Consider the following 23,883-nt stretch of genomic DNA (forward strand, 5'->3'; position numbering starts at 1 on the left):
AAGATGCCCCGAATAAGGGGGTTCTTCCACGGCACCCTATTGTGGCAGAACTCCAACTATCGAGAGTTGCTTAGGTTGGAGGGGATGGAGCTGTGGGAGGCACAGGGTATTATTTTTTTGTACAGCTTTATAGATGGGGTGTCCTGAAATCTTTTCAGGAACTCCAACAAGAGTTTGCCATCCCGAGGCAATACTTTTTTTGGTACCTGCAATTGCGCCACGCCCTAGCGACCCAATCAAGGACTACACAGCTTAGGCTGACTGAACATAACCTAACGGTAGATGTCTTTAGGAATAATTACAAGAAAGGTATGATATCTAACATTTACCTCACACTGTTGGCTGCCTTGCAGGATCCGGCCCCACTTCCAGCCAGGGCTAGCTGGGAGGGGGACTTGGGTCCTATTGATGGCGAAACCTGGGAATTGTGTTTTTCTTCGATGCCGTTTGGTCTCGGTATCGGCTTTGCAGAAACTCTCCCATAGAACATACAGAACTCCGGTTCAGCTGTTTAAATTGGGGCGTAGGGAGACCGATGCATGCCCGAAATTTGATTGGGATCAGGGCACCTTTATACATATGATCTGGAGATGCCCCAAGTTATTCCGCTACTGGACTGCTGTCATTGATACTATATCTAGGGTTTAGAATTTTAGATTACCTAGGGATCCGATTGTGTGTCTACTTGGTGCATTGGAGGAGGAGAGTCTGACAACACATGCCCATACGGCGGTCCTCCGACTGCTGTATGTGGCTCGCAAGCTGATAGCTAGATACTGGATATCCTCCCGTGTACAAACGGTGGCACAATGGATTGAGCAAGTCAATAACTTACTAATTAGAGAAAAGGTGACTTAACATCTAAGGCACATAAAAAGTTCTACTCCCTTTGGCAGCCATGGTTGGATGATCCGTCTATGGTACCACACCAGCTAGTGATGGATAGGCTTCTAATGGGCTTGACACTACTTGGTTTTAAAAATTATAACTGTTTTCACGTGAGGACCTCAGTGGAATAAATTCCCTTTCCTACTCCTTTATCTGTTCCTTGTTTTTTTGTTCTTCCCCCCTTTGTTAGGATAGCTTTGGTTTCCTGAACCATTATACTGTATTTGAGCTCTGATATCTAAGCAACCTATGACTTACTACAGTTGCATTTTCCTCTAGATTTGTAATGTTTTGTATGTGAATTTTTTTTGCATCTTGACTTGTATTGCACTGTGTTGCACGCTGGCTAAATGTCAATCCATGTGTGGCCACTGTGGGTGAACAGAAGTTGATCTGCTGATTGACTTCTGTTCAACCACCCCATCTGTATTCTTGAGCTACAGCGCTGATCAGAGTATTCTGATGTTGGGGAAGTCTCCTTGCTGTAAGAATACAAAGACACAGAGCGGTGGATTCCCCCTTCCACAGTGAATGTGTGGATGTGGAAATTGGGTGTTTTTTTTTTTTTGTTCAACCCACTGGCTAAAAAAAATCCACAATTACTCTTGCACAGAAGGAAGAAATAGGTACATGCAGCACTTCCAGAGGCTGAGGTATACTTTCAAATGCAAGACACATGAAACAGTGGCTTTATAACGCCTACATACATTACTATTAAGGCAACGTGGTTTTGTAAATTCTCCCCTTGTAATATAGGGGGAAATAGAAGTAAGGTGTGGGGTGCTGGATCTCTAAAAGCATCAGGTGTTTTCAGTCAGGTATCAAGCAGTGTAGAAGGAATGGTTCTCCTTGGGCAGGTGTGGGGGGGTCAGTGGAAGCAGAAAATGCCCTAACATCAGTATAACTAAATAATGCTTTTAGTGGGAATGAATAGTGCCCCATTATTGGTATCAGTGAGGAAATGGTGCCCCATTGTTAGTATCAGTTGAAGGAATAGTGTATCTGGCCCTTGGACCGCAGTATGGAGGCCACTGTTCTACATGCACCGGGCTAAGGTGACAAGCCCATGCGCACCCCTTGCCACTCACCCACGGTTCGAGATATTCTTTGCAGCAGCAGCATGTTTGAAATTATATGCAAGCGCTGGTGAACTCTCCCAACCATCTCCTTCACAGTGTAGTTACAACTGGCTTAGAAATCTCCTTTCCATGAGGGAACAGATCCTCTAAAACAGCAGCCTGCAAAACCTTGCAGCCAAAAGGAAGCATCTGCAGATGCCAACACATCCACTTTATAGAATTGTGTAAAAGTGTGCACCTACAACCAAGTGGCCGCCTTGCAAACCTGCGTCACAGGCACCTGATGACGGAAGGCCCAAAAAGCATCAAGTGACAGAAAGCATCAATCGCCAGAGTAGAGTGCACCTTTACAGGGAAGGGAGGAACCTGACCCTAGATCGACCCCATAGGCCTGAGTCCCCGTCTTGTCTGATCCAATCCATCTTGAAATGGTTGCAGAAGAAGCAGACAGCCCTTTTCTTGGCCCGTCCGTGATCACAAATAGTGAAGTCTGACATCCGAAAAGACTCCGTAGCTGCCAGGTACACCAGAATAGCCCGAACCACATCCAGGTCATGCAACGCAATTTCCTTAGGACGTTTGGGCCTGGGACACATGGAAGGCAACACAATGTCTTCATTCAAATGGAAATCAGAGACTACTTTAGGAAGGAACAATGGACAGGGGCAAAGAACCACCTTATCTTTGTGGCCCACCAAGTAAGGGATGTGAAAAGAAAATGCCACCAATTTTGACACACTGGAACAGAGGTGATAGCCACCAAAAAGGCCACCTTCTGGGACAGTGTAAGCAAGGGAATCTCCCAAATATTTCCTTGTACGATGGCAGATTCTCCTAGAGGTAGACTTCCTAGTTTACAGAAGTGTCAGAATCACCGACCCAGGCAGACCTCTATCCTTCAGCACCTGGCTTTTAACTGCCAAGCTGCCAAAGCCAGCGACTGTAAAGCAGGATGGAAGATTGCACTTGGGACAACAGATACTGCCTGAGAGGACATTTCCAAGGGACGTCGGCAACCAGCAGCACAAGGTTGGTTTACGAAGACCGACGAGGCCAGTCCGGGGCCAATACAATGAAAGGAATTCCTTCTGCCTCGATCCTGCCCAAGAGCCTCGGCAGAAGCTTGAGAGGAGGGAAACCGTAGATTAGTTGATACTGACCCCACAGGGCCACCAGACCATCTGTGGCGTCCGCCAGAGGATCACGTGACATAAACCTTAGAACTTTTCTGTTGAGCTGGGACGCTAAAAGTTTCACCTCAGGGGTGCCCACCGGAGACATATCTGATAAAACACGTTCGGGTGAAGGGACCACTCCCTTTGGTCCAACACTTGCCGACTGAGATAATCCGCCTGCCAGTTTTCCACTCCTGGAATGTGTACAGCAGAAAGGGCCGGAACAAAGCATTCTGCCCACCGTAGAATGCTGACTACCTCCAGAGCTGCCAACACACTTCTTGTTCCACCCTAGTGATGGACATAAGCCAACGCCGAGGCGTCATCTGATTAAATTCGCACTGGAAACCCCCTGAGACGATCCGTCCAGTGATCCAGGCACAGCCTGATCGCCCGGAGTTCCAGGACATTTATCGGTAGTCTTAATTCCTCCAGTGTCCAAACACCCTGAGTGGAGCCCTGACTCAGAACACCACCCCACCTGGACAGACTGGCATCCATGGTGATCACTATGGTGACCATTGGGTGTCCAATACAAGGGGAGAAAGTATTTTCCCCGTTGAAGAGCTGGAGATCGAAACCACCAGACAAGAGACCCACTTGTCCTATTTGACCAAGATCTCCCTTTGCAGGGACCTTGTATGGAACTGTGCAACCGCCCCAGGGGTCCAACCGTCCCAGGGAGGGGAACCCGGGGGTCCAACCGTCCCAGGGAGGGGAACCCGGGGGTCCAACCGTCCCAGGGAGGGGAACCCGGGGGTCCAACCGTCCCAGGGAGGGGAACCCGGGGGTCCAACCGTCCCAGGGAGGGGCTCGCGTCCGCCCCAAAACCCTACAGGGTGAGAGGAGGGACAGCTACTCACCATACTGGGAACCAGACAGGCGACACTCCAGACAGAACCTCCTCATCATAGAAATGGGGGGCTGTTGGCCAGGAGGAACACTGCGACGCAGGCCGATACCCAGTCGTATGCGAGAAGTGTTTAACTCTCCGGCCAGCCCCGGTCCAGTGGGGCTATGTCGTGGCTGACCTTGCACAGAGCTGTGGTTTGCAGGCGCTCACTGGCCAGACTGGGGTGACCACTGGATCTAGATTATCCAGCCCATCGCCCAGTCCGGCATCATTGCTTGCAGATCACCAGGAAAATTCTTCCCTGAACACTAGCTAGCAAGTAAGTAAAGAGAAATTTAAAAGTAAAATATTCTTAAAAGAAATAAACTGAAACTTGAGTCCCAGCAGGAAACCTAGGTCCTACTCCTTCTCTAGGCAGACGTGCTGGGCTGTGGCAGTGGGGGGTTATGCCTGGAGGGACAGCCCCTAGGGCGTGTACACTCAAATTTTCCTGCCTAGACTACTCCTGATGGGAGGAGCATAACGCACTCAGCTCATGGAGATGAGGCTGCATCTGACTATAGAGAAAACGCCATTTCCCAGCAAGGAACTAGGTCCTTACTCCTGACTAGGCAGAAAAAAAAAACTGGGTTTCTATAGCGGGAGGTGGAGTATACCTCCTGGGACTGCCCATAGGCCTAGTCAAGTTTTTTTCTGCCTGGTGTCCTAATCCTGTAGGGGGCAGTATAACCCAATGGTCAAGAATCGTAAGCAGCTGTGTCCATCAATGAACAAAAGAGAAAACATGTTTTTTTAGCCTGATGAAAAGTCTGAGTGTGCCATAGGTTGTACTGCAGTCAACGTGTGCCTGGAGGGGCTCCAGAAATACACAACAATCTTCAAATCTGGCATTCATGTACAAGAAAACTCATTAGCAACCTAAAGCTGGCATAAACTATATTATAAATCTGTAATGGTAGCTACAGCAAAATTCAAATACTATTCAGTCACAAGTTAAATAAATGTTACAATACAACAAAGTAATAAACACTTAACCTAGGTGTACAAAACAGTTACTCAGAAGATTGAAAAGCCAGGGGGCAGTGGAATCTAATTTTACATTCTCAGAATTGTGCATTATATATCCAGAGGTCTCATATCACCTCTGTTCAATAATTCACATTGTGAAAGCCGAGTCTTCTGCCAAGCACAGTGTGAAACTAGATTACTTCAACTGTGGAGAACAGAAGAAGGTTTGGTTAGGTGTGTACCCTGGAAGCTGCACCTGTATCCGTAATAAAGTTACCATTCTGGAGTTGCCTTCTAAAAAGAGCAGCTGCTTTAATATACCTGCAACAACTGGCTTACGTGCAGTACACTATTTTACAAATAAAAAAAAAAAAAACATTAAGGCTACATTCACACCTGAGCGTAGCGTTTTTCGCGCGTTTTTTACCGCGATTTTTGCGGCGGTTTTTTACCGAGATTTTACCGCGATTTTTACCGCGATTTTTGTGCAGGCGTTTTTAGATTGAATAGAGACCAATGGAAAACACCTGTAATCTGCCCAAAAAGAAGCTCATGTACTTTTTTGAGCGTTGGGCGTTTTGTAAACAGCGTCAAAACGCTCAGATGTGAACAGGGGCCATTGAAATGAATAGGATTTGTCTTGTTGGGCGTTTTGAGAGCTGATCCTAGAGCAGAAAAACGCCCCAAAAAGCCTAGATGTGAACGGAGCCTTAGACTACATGGAAGAAAAACAAATCCATTGTTTTAAATAGTAGTGAGCCAAACCTGGGGGGGGGGGGGGCTATTGTCAAACATACTGAAATGCAGGTGCTGTCTCTGAACTCTATTAAAGTCAAAAGGGAGCTGAATGTTAAAAAAAAAAAAAAAAAAAACACTAATGGACATTTTTTAGATTAATAGACAAAGGATTGTCAAACAAATTGCATGGGGTACTGGGAACCACACGTCCGAAATTCACCAAAGCAAAAATATTATATATGGATTGCTGATGTCTCACCTGCCTTCCACTGAAGCTAATGGAGTGCACATCGCACTCCACTGGCTTCCCAAGCTACAATAGTCAGAGGTAGTGACAGCTGAAACCAGAAATGATGTAATGCAAACTGCTGCTGTGTTGATTTAAGCCACGGGAGATCATTAAACATAATTTTTGATTATCTCCTTCCCATCTACCCAGTGACATTGACCATGGGGACCACTAATAGGTGGGTTAGCAGAGCCCGGTGAAACATGTTGGGGTGGACACACTACCCAAAGTATATATGCATTTTTATGATGTATAGAACAGCAAAACTAACATTTACAAATAACACATTTAAAATTTCCAGTAAATGACAGCTCTTGGCTGCTTTGCTCTGCAAACAAAATTTTCCCCTCATTTATATAAATTCCTACAGATTCAAAGAGGAGCCCACACAAAAAAAAGCCAGCAAAGTCAACATCCATATGTTTATCCCCTACAGTCTCCCTCAAAAAGCACATGGAACTATCCATCATCCCAAGACTCACCTGTAAGCAAATCAACCAGCTGTAGTTCATTCCTCACTAAACCAGCATTGTTTGGGGTTGAGGTGGCAAAAGACAAAAAGTTTGTAAGGCTGGTCCATTCAATGCCCCTAAATGACAGTAATGTTAATCAGTACATGTTTAAGAACCAAAACACTTTATAACTGTGTAATTCTAAGATAAAAACGACTCAAAACATATCGTTATTGACACTGAAGCCACAATATTAGAAGAAAGTAATTTCAAATAAATCAAAGGTTTAAACTCCTGTCATGAAAATATATTTTAATATCATAGTGCAAAGAGCAAAGGTGTTTAGTAACCCATCATCAGCCAATCAGAAGTCATTTTAGCATGTTAGAGTGTTGATTTAATGGCTTGGATACACTAAAGTGATAATGAAGGTTCTTTTCTTTTTCTAAAATAACAAACATGTCATACATACCTGCTCTGTGCAGTGGTTTTGCACAGAGCAGCCCTAATCCTCCTCTTCTCGGGTTCCCCGCCGACACGCTTGGTTCCTCCCTCCTTTGAGTATCCCCTTCAGCAAGCTGCTTGCTAGGGGGGTACTCATGTGGGCTTGCAAGTTTCCAAGCTGCATTGTGTGCCTCGGCCCTGGCCCCCACTCCCTCATCACTGGATTTGATTAACAGCAGCTCTCATAGAGTCTAGTGAGGATGGACAGAAAGAGCAGTGCCACTGGTCTTCTGCACACCGCTAGACAAAGATTGGCTCAGGTAAGAATTTAGGGGGGCTGAGGGAGAGCTGATCCAAAAAGGTTGTTTACCTTAATGCAGAATAAGTCTTTTAAGTGTGGTCAAAGACCTTCTGAGGGGTCAGCTTCCTAGATTTTAAACGTGTAGGAGTAAAAGGGATCTGGAAAGACCCCAAGTTCATCAGGACCTAGGCTTCAACAGCCAATCAGGATAATATTCTGGCTCTTGCGACAGCAAGTGGGGAAGTGCCCACAGAGAGTCTACCAGAAGTTAAAGAATGTCCAAGTAACAAGCTATCTTGGGCCAATTCGGTTCCATCAGGATCACCAGAACACCTTCAACCTCAATGGAGGCATAAATCAAACAAAAGTAATCCCAAGGGGTCACCGGTGTGTCCACTGCGAAGGCCAGAGGGTTGCTGGCCCTGGCCATGCAGGTGTCCACTTTGTTGTTAAAGTGGGATGACATGAGATCCGCATCTGGCATCCTCCAACAGTGACAGATGTCCCTAGAACACGTAAGGGTTTAGAGACCATTCCCCGCATCTTAACATTGACAACTGAAAGAGTCCACCTGCAAACTGTCTACTCCAGGAAGGTAAACTGCACAAAACCTAGACATGCATTTCTGCCCAAGCTAGAATCAAGACCACTTCTTGAAGGGATGTGAGATTTTTGGTGCGGCTCTGATGATGTAGCCACAGTTATGGTGTTCTTCAACTGAACTCTTATCATTCATCCTCATAGCTGGCCAGTCCACTGTTGAAGGGACAGGCAATTTGACCTTCGTTACAGAAGTTTGATGGGAAGTCTGGACTCCCTCAATGACCAAGTACTTTGAGCTGTCTCGGTTTCAAGGACTCCTTCCCAGCCTGACATCCTTTAAGAGAATCATCCAGGTTGATGGGAGAAACTACTTCCTCAATCTCAGTGCGAGGCTGGTAAGCCACCAGGACAGGGATATCCTGGCCTTGGGAAAAAGCCACACAGGCCAATCCACAGACTGAGGAAGTTTTTCCAACAGAGTCAACAAATTGAGCTGCAGAACAGTCAATACGGGCCTAAGCCATCTCTAGGAATAGGCCCAGGTACTTCAAGCTATAAGTCAGATCCAACAAAGACATCTGAAGGCTGAGGATCCCCCTGAAGTTCTGAAGCGTTTACGTCGTCCACCAGACATTGGCAGACAGTCTGCATGGAGTGCTGCTTCAAAAGGAGATCATCCAGATACCCTACAATGTGGATTCCCTGAGAGCTCCGCAGCATAAGAGCCAGAGCGAGAACCTTAGTGATGACCTGGGGGCCATTGGCAAACCATAACAAAGAGCCTCAAACTGAAAGTAAAACCAAAAAGCTAAAAGTCTGCACTATTAATTATATAATGGCAGCTAGCAAAAAAAAAAAAGTCTGTACATCTGGGATACCATGTTTTGGACCCAAAGATCTGAAATTCCCTGAGTCCAGGTGGCTGAGAAGGTTAAACGTTCCCCCACTTGGGCATCCCCTCACTTTGAAGCAGGCTTGACACCAAACTTGTCAGGACATGGAAGCAGAGGACTGGGAGGGACAAAAGCTCTTCCAAATCTTGAAATGGCATCTTTTGCCACAGGCACTAGAGAGTGCTCTTTCTGCTAGTGACTTCCTTGATAAAAGTTTACTCTCCAAAAGAGTTGTTTCCCAACAAATGGAATTCTTTCAAAAACTTTTCTTATGGACTGCGTCCACAGGCCAGTCCTAAAGCCACAGGATCTGGTGTAGAAAGTCTGTCAAACCATCTGCAGAATAGCACAATGCTGCTGTGAGAAGCTCCACTTTTTGGGACAGCAAAGCATCCATTGGGATTGAACACCAGAGCATCCTCAACTGGAACTGTCAGATTTGTTGAGGCACTAAATAGCCAAATCCATCACTGGAGAGTTCCACTTCTTGTGGTAAGCCTCTTCAACAAAGTACTGTTTGGGTCCCCATATTGGATGGGACATAGCCTCAGATTCCCCATTCCAGGGTTCTGGGTTATTTTCCAGTGAAGTACCAACCAGGTATAACCCTCCGCTTTGCGAGAGCATACCCTCTCCTCCATGGATATGATCTTCAGGGACCAGGTCACACCAATGCAGATCACCACTGCCTTGGTCCTGTGAAGCACCCTGTGGCTGACTGCACCTTGCTGTACCAAAGATGTGTGCCAAATGCAGGGTCCAGTGCCATTGACAAGATTAAAGGCTGGCCCTCCATCTTCCAAGTCGTAGGGTCTAGGTACAATCCCCGAAGAGTCTGAGGGGGCACAGATCTGGAAGCTACAGGAGGGTAGCCACAGTGGCAATAGGTGCTGGAATGAGAAAGGAACTTCCCAGTTTAAAGCAGTGAGAAATCTTCTTAAACTTCAAGGTGGGGACAGGAATCTTGAGCCAGAAACCAGGTAGGTACAGGAATCTTAAGCCAGAAACCTTCTCTCAGGTAATTTTTCACCCAAGGCCACAGGCAAAAAAAATGGATTTCTAGGAGAGGGATGGTCCCACATTTCTGTTTGCCAGTGTCTATTTACCTGAAGGTGACTGCACATAACCTAAAGTAAATGATCAAAAGGAGCATGTGTCATGTACTGTCTCCTTTATTAGATATACTGTAAATAACTGAAGTTAAAAAAAAAATATATAGATATAAAACTTTACCTTTTTCTCTGAAAGTTTAAATTATGGATGGAGCTATTCAAAATTTCCTGATTTCCTTGGATTACATTGCGCACTCATAAGGACATTTCTTTTAGATCCTTGCAAACCATAGTCCTATTGGCATCTAGGAACAAGTATCTGACAGAGGTCACAAAGAGGAATTAAGTGTAAAGCTTGGGTTGTGGCGCTGCTCTGTATGCACTATAGAGATCAGTGTGCTTGTACAATATCAGCAAAAATCCCAATGCCTATTAATATATCAAACATGTGCAACATATGCAAAAACAGTGCAAAGATCGCTCATATTGTGCAAAAAATACATGTGCATTAATGTGCAAACTTGGCAAATGGAGAAAAATCAGGTTAATGTGCAAAATCCACCAAAAAGGTGCAGGTGCCACATTCAGTGAAGCCTTCAAACCACACAAAATATAATTACTACATGAAACATAAAATGATCTATAATAAATAGACCTTCTTTACTAATACACATAAAGCACAGTATTCTGTGCTTAATAAACAGTTCATAAATTAACGTGCAAGTGTCCTTTAAATTTCACTCTCCTCGTGATCTTGCTGATCCTTATGGTGTCCTCAGCACAGGGGCTAAGGCGCTAATGGGGCTAATGGTTCTGTTACAATCAGGGTGGTGCCACGACATGCACTGTGCCCAGTATTTCCACTCGTGCCCCCCTCTTATTATCACACTCACCAGATGACTTTCCCCCTGCAACAAGGGTATCCTGCTTTGACAATTTTGCTTGGCTTGTATACCACATCCACAGCCTCTATTAAGATGTCTTTTCCCCTTATATCGGGCGTATCGCGCTTTGGCAGTCATGTCTGGCTAGAATACCATAGCCTCTCAGGTTAGAAGACTCGTTCATTGTAACTCCCGTCTGTGTTCACAATCCTAGTAGAGTGCGCCGTAACAGGAAAAGGAGGAACCTGACCCTCATTGAAAAGGCTTGAAAAACCGTCTGTCTGATCCATCTGGAAATGGTCACAGCAGAAGCGGACAACCCCTTCCGAGGTCCATCCATGAGCACAAATAGTGAGCCTGACTTCCTAAAACACTCTGCAGCTGCCAGATACAACCTAATTGCCTGAACCACATGCAAGGAATGCAAGGCAATTTCCTTGGATGTTTTGGCCTGGGACACAGGGAAGGCAACACAATGTCTTCATTTAAAAGAAAATCAGAAGCAACCTTTGGAAGGAACGACCGACAGGGGCGAAGAACCACCTTAACTCTGTGAACCACCAAGTAAGGCGAACGACAAGACAACGCCGCCAGCTCCGACACCCTGCACGCAGAAGTGATTGCCACCAAATAGGGATAACTTAAGCAGGTGAACCTCCCTAAGATTTCCAATGGTGGCAATGGGGACTGCACCAGAGAGGCCAAGTGGTGGGGTACTCGGGAGTACCCTATCGGAGACACAACTTATGAAAACACCTCCGGATGAAGTGACCATTCCCACTGGTCAAACGCCTGTCGACTGAGGTAATACTCCTGCCAATTTTCCACCCCCGGAATGTGTATAGCAGAAATGGCTGGAACAAAATGTTCTGCCCACCTTAGAAGGCCAGCTACTTCCCGAGACACCAGGACACTTCTTATGCCCCCTTGGTGATTGACATAGGCCACAGCCATGACATTGTCTGACTGAATTTGCACCGGACACCCCTGAAGACTATGGATTCAATGATCCAGACAAAGTCTGATCGCTCAGAGCTCCAGAACATTGATCACCGGTCTGGGCTCTTCCAGTGTCCAGACCCCCGTGGTGACCACCGTCCAGTACAGGGGGAGAAAGGATTTGCCCTTGCGAAGAGCCGGAGAATGAAGCCAGCAGATCAGGGACCCTCTTGTACCCTGGCTCAGCAGGATCAGATTGTCTATAGACTGTTGATTCTTGTCCTATTTGACCAGAATCTCTCTTTGCAGAGATCTCATGTGGAACTGTGAAAACGGAACTGCCTCGAAGGCAGACACCATCAGGCCGAGCACCCGCATGCAAGTCTGAAGGGATGACCGCCTGCTGGACCACAGAAGTTGAATTGCTTCCTGCAGTTTCAGGAGTTTTTCCAGAGGAAGGAAAACTTTGGCTAAGGCAGAGTCAGACTCAGATAGTCCCGATTTGTGGACTGAACCAGAGCAGACTTCTGATGGTTTAGGGTCCAACCAAACTCCCTCGGAGTTTACTGCGTAATCTCTATCTTGTCCACCAGAGCTTTCGGAGACTCCACTCGCAGCAGAAGATCCTCCAGGTACCCCAGTGCCGCGATCCTCCGCTGATGCAACAATGCCAGCACCGGAGCCAACACTTTGCGAAGACCCGAGGAGCAGAGGCTAGACCAAAGGGTAACGTGACAAACTGAAAATGCTCCTCTCCCACGGCAAAGCAGAGGAAGCGCTGGTGACCAAACACATATTGGAATGTGAAGGTAAGCATCCTTGATGTCGATAGAAGCAAGAAGCTCCCCCTGATGCAGGGATGATACTACCGTGCAAATTTACTCTATTTGGAACTTCTGCACCAGCACAACTTTAGCGACTTGAGGTCCAGAATGGACGCACCTTGCCCTCCTTCCTGGGGACCGTAAACAGGTTTGAATAAAACCCTTGAAAAAGTTCTCAAGTTGGAACCATTACAATCACCCCTTGGCTCAGCAAGTCTTGCACTGCCCCAAAGAGAACCTATAAGCGGTCTAGGGACAGGCGCAAGTTGGAGGAAAAAAAACCCTTTTGGAGGGTAAGAACAAAACTCGATCTTGAAGCCAGACCGTAAGACTTTTTGGACCAACTGGTCCTGTACCAGGAAGGTCTGCGAGTCCAGAAACCAGCGAAAATGTCCCCCCACCCCACATACAGGTGAGGGTGCCCCTTCATGCTGAGGGAGCCTTGTCCACAGGTCTGGAGAAGCCCGCTCTCGGCTTGTCAGGCCCATTTGGATCCTCCGGAGGAGGCCCTGAAGGGTTTTGATCCCTTGTCTTGAGACCTTGAGGGACGAAAAAATTTCTTTATGAGCTGAGAAGGATGGAAAACGTCTAGGACGGGGCTCCTTGCACTTACTAGCCTGCAGAGGAAAAGGCACTCTTCACCACTGTGATGTAACAATGTGTACTGCGCAAAGCCAATACAATTCACCTTTCAAATAACACCATTCCTACAGTAAAGCATGGAGATGGTAATATCCGGATATGGGAGTGTTTCTCTGCAGCAGGGACTGGAGCACTTGTTAGAATAGAAGGAAAATGGATGGGGCAAAATACCCTATAATTCTTGAGGAAAATCTGTTGCCCTCTTCCGGAAAGTTGTCAATGGGCAGAAGGTTTATCTTCCAAAATGAAAATAACCCAAAGCACACAGTAAAAATGACCACACAGTGGTTGAAAGGGAAAGGGTGAATATGTCCTTATATGGCCTAGTCAGAGCCCACACTTAAACCCATTGAAAATTTGTGGAATGACTTGAGGACTGCAGTCAACAAATGGTCACCATCAAATTTAACTGAACTTGAGCAGTTCTGCAAAGCAGAGTGGGAAAATATTGCAAAGTCTAGATGTGCAGATAGCAGAGACATATCCCAGCAGACTAAAGGCTATAATTAAAGCAAAGGGTGGTTCAACAAAATACTGAAACAAGGGGGTGAACCTTTTTCCAACTGTTTCTGGTTTTGAATTTTTTTCTGACATGTTGGTGTTATATCTTTAACTTGGATGAAATAAGTTGCACTGAGTAAATACAGCTGGATGAAAACAAAAAAACGTGTCTTCATTTCAGGTTGCAAAGCAACAAAATATGATTTTACAAGAGGGCGATTCTTTTCTATATCTACTGTATATCAACATCAATAATGCATGGAGTATCTTAAAGAAGAAAGCAGTCAAAAGAAAAAATAAGAATATTACGGCTAGCAAATTTATAGTTGGACTTTTACCAGCAGAGCTAAAGACATCCAACCCTCTAGGACACTAGCAAAAAAGGCATGACTAAAGAGCAGGGCTATATGGGGGATTGGCTTTAATTTTTTTATTTGTGTGGGAGTGCCCCAAACTCCTGTAGATAGCAGTATAACCCAATTATTTAGGAATTCATGAGTCCACCAATGGACAATAAGGAAATCATAATTTAATGTCTCTGGTCATTGAAGGCATTTATTCAACCGAATAAAAGGAATAAGAATGCTTAAAGGAAACATTTGAGAACAGAAATGTGGAGATGGCATTACCAAATTCTCATGTTTACTTTACTAATTGGCAAGTGGCCAACCTGAATACAGAGCAAGAATCGTAAAAAAACATTCCTGGTTGCATACTTTGCTTAAAGTAGAACTATAGGCAAAACGTGTTGTTTTCATTTTGGATAGAGTAAGGGAGGGTTTACATCTTTGTCCTATTGGGGGTCCTATTGGGGAGATGCCTTCACTTCCTGCCCCACAGCCAAACTGCAAGTGAGAGGAAATCGGAATCTTTTGGGGACCCCGAGGTCACCAAAACTATGACCCCATTGGAAGATCGCAACCACTTCTGGACCGAAAGGATTTGCCCCCTTAATGACAAGGCCATTTTATTTGCGATTCGGCACTGCGTTATTTTAACGGACAATTGCGCGGTCCTGCGACGCTGCATTGCATTTTAAGAGGAGAACAGTGGCTGCAGATTTAAAAGGAATGGTATTTTTTAATATTCAATTACAATATGACTTGTGTCGCAATTGTATATCCCATATAACTTTTTTCTTTATTTGCTATTTTTTTCCCCCATGAAAGTGACAATTCTCAAAAAAAAGAAAAACAATATTTTTCACATTCTGCTATATAACATTCCGCAAAAAAATAAATAAAAAAAAAAAAAACTATAATACTAAATACTAAAATAACCGTATTCTGATTTGTTTAAGCAAGCTTTATCGCATCTACTAACTATGGGAAAGATTTATCATGTTTATTATTTTTTTTTTTACTAGTAATGGCGGCGATCTGCGATTTTTAGCGGGACTGCAACATTGCGGCGGACAGATCGGACCCCTGACATTTTTTACACTTTTGGGGGGACTAGTGACATTACTACAGTAATCAGTGTTAAAAATATGCACTGTTACTGTAATAATGACACTGGCAGGGGAGGGGTTAAATGTGAGCCTAGGGGAGTGATTCTAACTATGGGGGCGGGGTTTATGGAATGACCATAGAGACCTGTGATCCTATATAGAAGGATCACAAGAACTTTGATCATTCCAGAGAGAAGAATGGTCAGCTGTGTTTACAACAGCTGACCGTCCTTCTCTCAGCGGGAAATGATCGTGGGTGCCAGGCAGCAATCAGAGCCGCCTGACCCATGCATCGGAGTCCCCGCTGCAGTGTGGGGGCGGGAGCGTGCCGGCGGCGCACGCTCGCCCCCCTAGCAGCAGGCGCGTGACCGACGTAGCAGTTCAAATATGGGATTTTCTTATACTTTCAATTATAATGGTAAACAGGAAAAATAGAGAGGAGGAATCTCCCTAACGGAAACATAGACAGCAATAAAAACCGACGGGTGTTCTAATCCCTCTCTACTCTACCAAAACTAAAAAAAAAAAAAAAAAAAATATGAGTCTTTAGTTATACTTTAACTACTAGAATGAACCCAAATCTAAGACAGAGGAGGATGCTAGGCTCTGAGCCATCAAAAATAAGTCAGTAGTGATTTAAAAAAAAAAAATTGTTTAGGCATCAGTCCCAGGGAGGGTCCATGATGCCATGTTAATAAGATGGGAAATAGAAACACAGCCCAGTGGGGACGCAAGGCTTGGAAAAATTTATGCTCTGCACAGGAGTCTATGTAAAAATGCTATGGATAATGGGTGCACTGAACAGACACTGTGCTAACAGATGTTCCATACGCGCTGTGTGCATTTTAAAATAGCATTTCCATGATATTTCCATGACCTGGAAATTCTTCTGGAACAAATTACTTTGATCAATATGTCTATTCAAGTTCTACAATCTGTTTTTATCCCCGGCCATTACAGAAGTCATCATGACTTTCAATGATATTAGAAGACTTAGTTGCACTCTTCATTACTCACCTTACTTCACAGGAATGTATATTTAACTCTTTGTGCAGCAGCCCACTAGTCAAATTATACACAAAAATGGAGCCATTGCTGGTGCCTGTAAATAAAAGGATATTCTGTATCAATGCCGAGAACCAAGGAAGGTAAGAAAATCTCAGAATTAGGTTTAAACTACTCTCCTAGATGTTGACCCTGCACCACAAAATACCATTTATAAAACCCATCATTACCTGCAGCAGATTAGATTTTTCCCCCAATTAAAATGTGCTGTGAATTTTGTTTCTGTAATCTACCACCTACTGGATATTCTGTCTCATTAGTTTATCCTAATACTTTAACTCTCACATCTGGTATACTGGTAAAATAAACATCCAATTAGAATAAAAACATAAACCTGTCCAAAACAGAGCTTTAGTGTACTAAATTACTTCATTAATTGCTGTCCTATGTCCTTCTATATTAGTCTCGGAGGGAGAAACAGAGCAGCCAAGTCAAAATTGACTTAAATCTTGGCATTAAAAAAGGGATCCCTGTAGACTACAAGCCAAACATTACTTAATATGGTGGTATTGTATGCGTTAACCACCTCAATACTGGACACTTTCACCCCCTTTCTGCCCAGGTAAATTTTTAGCTTTCAGCACTGTCAAACTTTGAATAATTATTCAGTCACGCTACACTATTTACCCATATTACATAACATTGCTATCATTTTTTTTTCACACAAATGGAGATTACTTTTGGTGGTATTTAATCACCACTGGGTTTTTTATTTTTTGCGCTACAAATGAAAAAAGACCGAACATTAGTTTCGGTTATAACCTTTTTCAAAGAAGTAATCTTTCATCATAAAATTTTGACCAAAATTTATACTGCTAAATTCCTTTTGTAAAAATAGCCCAAATCACTGTACATAATTTGGTCTGTGTGAAAGTTCTAGAGTCTCCAAGCTACGGTACCAATAAAAAAAAATTGATCACATCAGAAAGACTATACCGACGGCCTCTCTGATTTTTTGAGGCCCGTTACATACCAAGACAGTACAAATATCCCCCAAATGACCCCCTTTTGGAAAGTAGACCATCCAAGGTATCCCCCCAAATGACCCCTTTTTGGAAAGTAGACCATCAAAGGTAATTAGTAAGGGAGAAAAGGGTTAGGTGCCTCTAAGTGTAGTATCTCTCAACCAACATCCACTCACATGAGGTAGGAAATGTACAGGAACATCATAATAAATGGTTCTTCCACAGTGCTAGTGAAGATGGTGCAGAGCTTGTGCTCTCAGGGAGCCATCGGCAGAGAGGGTCAAATCCACAGGGCCAGGGTGGGAGGACTGGATGTTAGTCTGCAAGTGGTGGAGCAGAGCGTGGAACGCAGCACCTGCCGGAAGTTGTTTCCCGGGAGGAAATTACGCAACGCATTTCAGGGCATGCGCGGTAGTCCATGAATCGATGCGGCTTCTCCACTGTGAGTGATTTGTTGATTTTAAAATAAATCAGTTGAGAGACTACACTTGGAGGAGCCTGTCCCTTTGCTCCCATGTTTACAGTGTTAAGAGTTTGCTTCAGCTCTTGGACCCGTAGCCCATGTGGACTCTCCTTTTTCTCCTTATGAACTTTTAAGAACTTTCAAGAACTTGTTTAAAAACAGACTCTAGCCACAATAATTGCCACGCATCTATTAAAGCAGTGCCTTTTTCTCTTCTTCGTTTAAGGTATTTAGTAAGAGGCATGACGAGTTTAAGTTTAAATTTTTTTTTCACAAAAATGCCATATTAAGATATTTCTGACACACGGCATAGGCATACTTGCAACTACACCCCAAAACACATTCTGCTACTCCTGAGTATGGCAATACCACATGTGAGACTGTCACAGCCTAGCCACATAGGGAGGCGCAACATCCAAGGAGTACCTTCAGGCATTATCCACTTAAAGATCAGGCCTTCTTCTGACACTTTTTGTTTACAAGTAAAAATCAGACTTGTTTTTGGAAACTTACTTTGAACCCCCAAACATTATATATTTTTGTGGCAGAGGCTCTAGAGAATAACATGGTGGGTTTTGAAAATGTTTATGTCACACAGTATTTGCACAGCAGTTTTTCAAAAGCATTTTACACACTAACACATACATTTTAATGGAGTTTCAATGCACACGAACAATATAATACCCACATTTTTGGTAAAATATATAATATGTTGTTGCGCCAGGTAAATAGATACCAAACATGTCACGCTTTAAATTGACACATGCTTGTGAAGTGGTGCCAAACTTCATTATTTACAAATCTTCATAGGCGACACTTCATATGCCTTTATTGGTTACCAGTTTAGAGTTAAACAGAAGGTCTGGTGCTAGAATAATTGCTTTTGCTCTGACGTTCACGATGATACCTCACTTGTGGTGTGATCTCAGTTTATGGATGTGTGCGGGACCAACGTGTGTGTTTCCCTTTCCATGCAAGCACGGGGGGGACGTGACGCTTTACATTTTTTATTTATTAGTGGGACACTGGTACACTGACAGAGGTTTTTTTGCACTTGTACATTTTTAAAAGGTGTTGATCGTCCACCGGCAGACACAGAGATCTTGATGCTTTGTGCACTGGTACAGATGTTCATGGGAACACTTGGACAGATGTTCATGGGACAGGGACAGTGGTGCTTGGTGTACTGTGTGGGAATGACTGCAGTCTGTGTGATCTGAGACAGTTCGCTGTGTAAAATCATCCCTTACACAGAGAGCTGTCAGCACAGGCTGCAGCATCCCCGCCCACCTCACAGCCATCACAGGATCACGCTGGCACCCGTTCTGAGCGACGTACTGGTACAAAGACTCAGAACGATGAAGCTCCCACCCCGCTGTTTAAGCACAGTGAGCGGGTGGGAAGTAGTTAAAGGACTTGTGAACACAGGAAGGAAGTTCAAATAAAGTTCGACTATAAATATGGAAAAAATTAAGCGCTTATCTCAACTGGATATTTTTGAGATCAACGCTGCATTGTAGAATATACTTTTGTACACCTAGCTGAATTCCTTCTCAGTAATCATGTGAGGTAGCCCCACCCGGTGCTGATAAACCTAATGCAGAGAAAAATGGCAAATAAGCGGAAGAGCAGTTGATGCGTCTCATTCCTTAATAAAAATAAAGATAAGGTACTGTTCAGAATTGAACACACATCCAATTAACATTCTGCACTCAAACACAGATGAGTAGCTACTGATGCCCTATATAGGGCTCATCTTTAAGAATGTGGGAGTTTTCACAAATGCAGCACTTTGTGCACTCCGTACCGCAGCCGCTGCGAGGGAGGGATAATATGAGACCACTGGTGAAACTATTTAGCGCTCTTACATGCATTAAACATAGCATATCAAAAATATAGAATATTTTAATTAGGGAATTAGAACCCGCATACCCACCAAATTGAGGGAAATGGGAACAGGAATTAGGGTCCCTCCAAGATGAAAAGAGGAAGAGAGTCTTAAGCTTAGCCTGTTACTCTTCGGTTTGGTGACACAGCCTAGGAGTAAAATCTATCTGAACCTCAGAGGTCTGGGTTAGGGTAAGGAAATATAAAGCACAAGAGAGAGGGGTCTCTGATGGAAGGCGGATAATAGAGAATTGAATAGGAGGAAATTTGGTTAGTAATTAATGTTTTCCCTTTTTTTTCTGCCGGGAGGGGGGTCACAAAGATCGTAACGTTTGAAAGTAATGTTTATGTAGGATCATTGATTTTTGTAACGATTTGAATTTTATGTTGAAAAATGAATAAAATATACAAAAAAAAAAAAGTGGGAGTTTTGGCCCCTTACACCTTCTCATGTTAACTTGAGTCTCGATTTATTTTTTTTTGCATGATTTGACATATTTTAGCGTGCAAAAAGCTTCTTCAGTAAACACAAAAAAAAAAAAAAAACACACACATTAACATGGATGTTCATTAGCAAAGGTGTTATGTTACCACCTTCCAGCGTTTGGACACTGCAAAAAAATAAAAAAAGGAAGGGCATGAAATAACTTACCTTCAGGCAAGGCTGCCATTTTTTTGCTAGGTAATGGTCATGTCTGCACAGTCACGTCACAATGAAGTAGCTAGCCTCTCAACAGTTCCATCTGGGATTAGGCGACTATCTTTTTCTTGATCCATTTTCCTAAAGCTTTTTTCACGCTCAGAGGAAAAGTACCCAGACCCTGCTCTGGTGGAGGCAGCCTTGAACCATGCTTGTCGGCACTGGACAATGGGAATTCGCCTCTGCATGCTAAAATATATTGCCTTGCGGACTGGTACAGTGTTGCACAGGTCCAGGGCAGTGATCCTCAGCTGGGAAGGAGAGTTCCTGAAGGCCCATGGAGCATTGCCTGGTTGAAGATTGGAACCCCAGCGGTTCTTGCAGCATAAACTGATAGGTGCCCTGGGGTAGTCCCTGTTGGTATTACGCCACCAGTGATACCCTCCTAACCTTCACTGGTAGGACAGGAAAAAGTGGCCCGCTCTGTTTATGGTTATGGGTAACTATGTTTATTCAGGGTAATGTACTACTTGGTGTGCACCACTAGCCTCCTGGGCTGCCTCAAAGCAATACCTAGCAGTAGCAGAGCTCAGGGGAAGTGTGCAAGGCTCTCGACACTAAATACAAGAGCCGGAGAGTCCTCCAAACCCAATCTTCCCTCAAAGGCAAACCTCACAAAAAAAAAAAAAAAGTCTGAAGGCCTTTACTGCAAAAGTGGGAGTAGCTTTACAGCTGGAAATTACAGTGGCAGGCAAGTCAAAACCCAACTAAGCTTAAATGTACTCCCACCCCCATTCTAAGCCTATTCTAGCCACCCTGTAAAAGGAAAGATGCTTATACTTACCTATTCTGAAGTCTCTCTGGTTCAGTCACATGATCTTTCCAGTGTCAGCTTCAGTGTAGAGGAGAGAGCGTTGACAATGGCTGCAGAGCCTGGGCTATGAAGTCATAGGCTTACTATTGGGCATCCATTGTCGGCTGTTGCTCCCCTACAAAGAAGCCAGAGTTAGGACCTGATCATGTGATCAAACCAGAGCGACTTCAGAATAAGTACAGGCAGCTTTCTTTTTACAGGGTAGATAGCTTAAATCTACTCCTACACTCATTGTAAGCCTATTCTTAGTTAGGTTTTGATTTCCGATCTACTTTAAAGTCTAGGCTCGTTGCATGACAAGAGAGGGGGAATCTACTAGTGGAGGTACCGAATTAAGCAGAAAATTGGAGGATTTTACATGCGATCCTAGCTTATCAGTGGATGCCTTAAAAGGATTACCCAAAGCAACTTTCATGTCTTGGGGTCTTATCCATACAGATGTGCAGATCTTCTGGGTGAAGTGTTGGTCAGCAGAACTGCCCAGCAAGCAACATGTAGAACAATTACCTTTTCAAGGGGAAAGTTTGTTTGGTCCTACTTTCGATGTAAACATCCAGAAGGTGACTGTGGGTAAAGCCGGCATAGATGGTTTGAATCTTGGCTGACTGGCTGAGATTCGAACCACGTATAGGCAGGCAGATTACACCCAAGTTTCTTTGGTTCATCCTTTTATAAAGTTTTATCAAATGGATTTTAGAGCCGCTGAGGATGCTACTTTTAGTGAGTGGGTTTTGCAGGTTGCTAGGACATCATGGGATACAGAGATTCCATTCCTCTTCCTTGGGGTTCATGGTTTGCTATAAAAACAAACCTTGAAAAATGGGGAGGGGTTATGCCTAGGTGGGGATTTCCCATTTATTTATGCCTGTGCTATATCACCTAAAGATGGCAGCATAACCCTATCATCACAGATATGAAGATGGAGACTGTGTCCCGCATTGTATACTAGAAAAGGATTTTACAGGTAAACCAAAAACCCTATTGTGAACTAGTTAGGTGGCTGAAAGTTTAAGAACAGAACTGGCAAATATTACAATGCAAACAGTGAGGCAACTCGAAGTGCTACAATATGGGTTGAATAAAACGTTACAACATGTGTAGAGTCAAATTCTGGTAGTGGCAGAGAAATACTCCCACCCCTAACTTCCCTCCCCTCTGAAGTAGCTGGCAAAAACAGAGGATCTCCTTTTTGGGTCCCACAGCCCACATAAAATTCTTCCAAATCTGGTACAATTGAGTCCTGTTTTTACAAAATTTTATATTTGTTAATGGAATATCTGCTTGGATTTTGTCTGTGCAATGAATGCACTTACCTACTGCAAGAAGGGGCTTGTACTGTGTAATATTCTTGGTAGTGAGTGGAGGACACATTCTCACCACAAATGGGGGCTGAGGAAGTCCAGAGAGAAGGCCTGTCAGCAAGAACTTGAGGTGAATTTCTTGAAGTGGACCCCCAGATAGAGTAGAATCAACAGACAGCATGCTCTGACCAGCTGCAAAGTAAGCAAACATAGCAACGGGAGAAATATTCAACTAGTGTGAACAAAAAACAGAGTGTAACATAATAAACACATCCTTGATCTAAAAGGCACTTTTCCACTGCAAGTACCGGCTAGTACCGGCTCGGCTCTACTCGGCCCTGCTTGGCCCGGTTTGCTTTTCCACTGCTGGTACCGCATGGTATAGGGTCGGAACGGTTCGGTACGGCACGGTATAGGTTTGCTTTTCCACTAAAGTAGTACTAAGTTAAGTGGGTGGGATAACAACGGGGTGGGTGGGATTCTCTGACCAATCAGTGGCTAGTAGTGACTGCATGCAAAGGATTGTGGGATATGGTACCAGTTTGGTACCTGTTGGAACCACAATCGAGTAGGTACTGTTTTTTCAGTACCGTACCGTTCGGTTCCATGCAGTGGAAAAGCAAACCTATACCGTACCGTACCGAACCGTTCCGACCCTATACCATGCGGTACCAGCAGTGGAAAAGCACAAAAGGGTGCCGAACCGGTACGGTTCCATGCAGTGGAAAAGCGCCATATGTGCGCTCAGTTTAATTGAAGACTGAGTGACCTTCAGAACCCAGCCAGAGCAGCACAAATGGTTCGGCAACCAAAAACAGCATGTTTTAATAACATCTATTGACCTTGAGGCTATAGGCTACCCTACATTATTCAATTTAATCTGCTTACATTCCACGGTCTAGTTCTAGCATAACCCAAAATCAATCTTAGAGGTTCTACTTCTAACTCTACCAACCCCTTATCTGTGTCCTTTCAATTACTCCTCATTTTCAATGCAAACTTTCTGAGGCACCTAAAGAAGATAATGAACTACTGGAGAATCCAGCTTTAAGAGTACCAATTTCAATTTAAAAAAAAAAAAAGGTTAGTTGAATGGCTGTCAAGCGGAGTCGATGGATTTAGCAATTTCTGTGCCCCTGACTCAGAACAAGTCTACAGATCCAGAATTTGGATTTCGTGCTGACTTCCCTGATCTGCAAGCTTGTTCTGAGTAAATCACTCCTTAATAAAACAACTGGATCAGCTTGACAGAAAGACAACATTTCCAGGATGGCAGCTTAGATCAAGGACTACAGCAACAAAATAGCACAGGTAAAAAGCAAAAATTCTAGAATAGAAAAAGCAGACCGATAAGAAGTCACACTGTTGACCGTACAATATATGGTATATATATAATAACTATTTAAAACTGGAAGATTCTCTTACCAATCATACTGTCCAAAGATAGGTCAGGACACTTTTTCTGCAGAGGTCCCACTTGTCTCCCACAGAATGATGAAGGAACATATAAAGCACAGGCAGTGGAACTGTATAATAGGTAACACAGTTGTTCCTGTTATAATCATCATCATCATCATAGAATACCCAGTTTAAGTATTACATTTATAAAAAGTATGATACATCATATTTTATGATACACAGGACATTTCTAAAACAATAGTCAAAACTTTTTTTTTAGTTTTGTATAGAAAAGGGAGGGGTAACCCCTGAAAAGTTCACTGATCTGTGTATAC

At 43.9% G+C, this 23,883-nt stretch overlaps 1 protein-coding gene across 1 annotated transcript in view; it reads right to left on the reverse strand.

Moving 5' to 3' along the window:
- Positions 1–23,883, reverse strand: part of WDR11 (WD repeat domain 11) — a 190,947-nt gene that overhangs the window by 93,561 nt on the left and 73,503 nt on the right. The window contains exons 9-12 of the mRNA XM_082269198.1: positions 23,576–23,676; positions 22,163–22,342; positions 15,973–16,057; positions 6,513–6,619 (exon numbers count right to left, since the gene is read on the reverse strand). Of these exons, the coding sequence (XP_082125324.1) occupies positions 6,513–6,619; positions 15,973–16,057; positions 22,163–22,342; positions 23,576–23,676 (473 nt within the window). The remainder of the gene's footprint in view (positions 1–6,512; positions 6,620–15,972; positions 16,058–22,162; positions 22,343–23,575; positions 23,677–23,883) is intronic.

The sequence above is a fragment of the Pelophylax lessonae genome (genome assembly GCF_965119305.1).
Source record: "Pelophylax lessonae genome assembly, chromosome: 9".
NCBI classification, from domain to species: domain Eukaryota; kingdom Metazoa; phylum Chordata; class Amphibia; order Anura; family Ranidae; genus Pelophylax; species Pelophylax lessonae.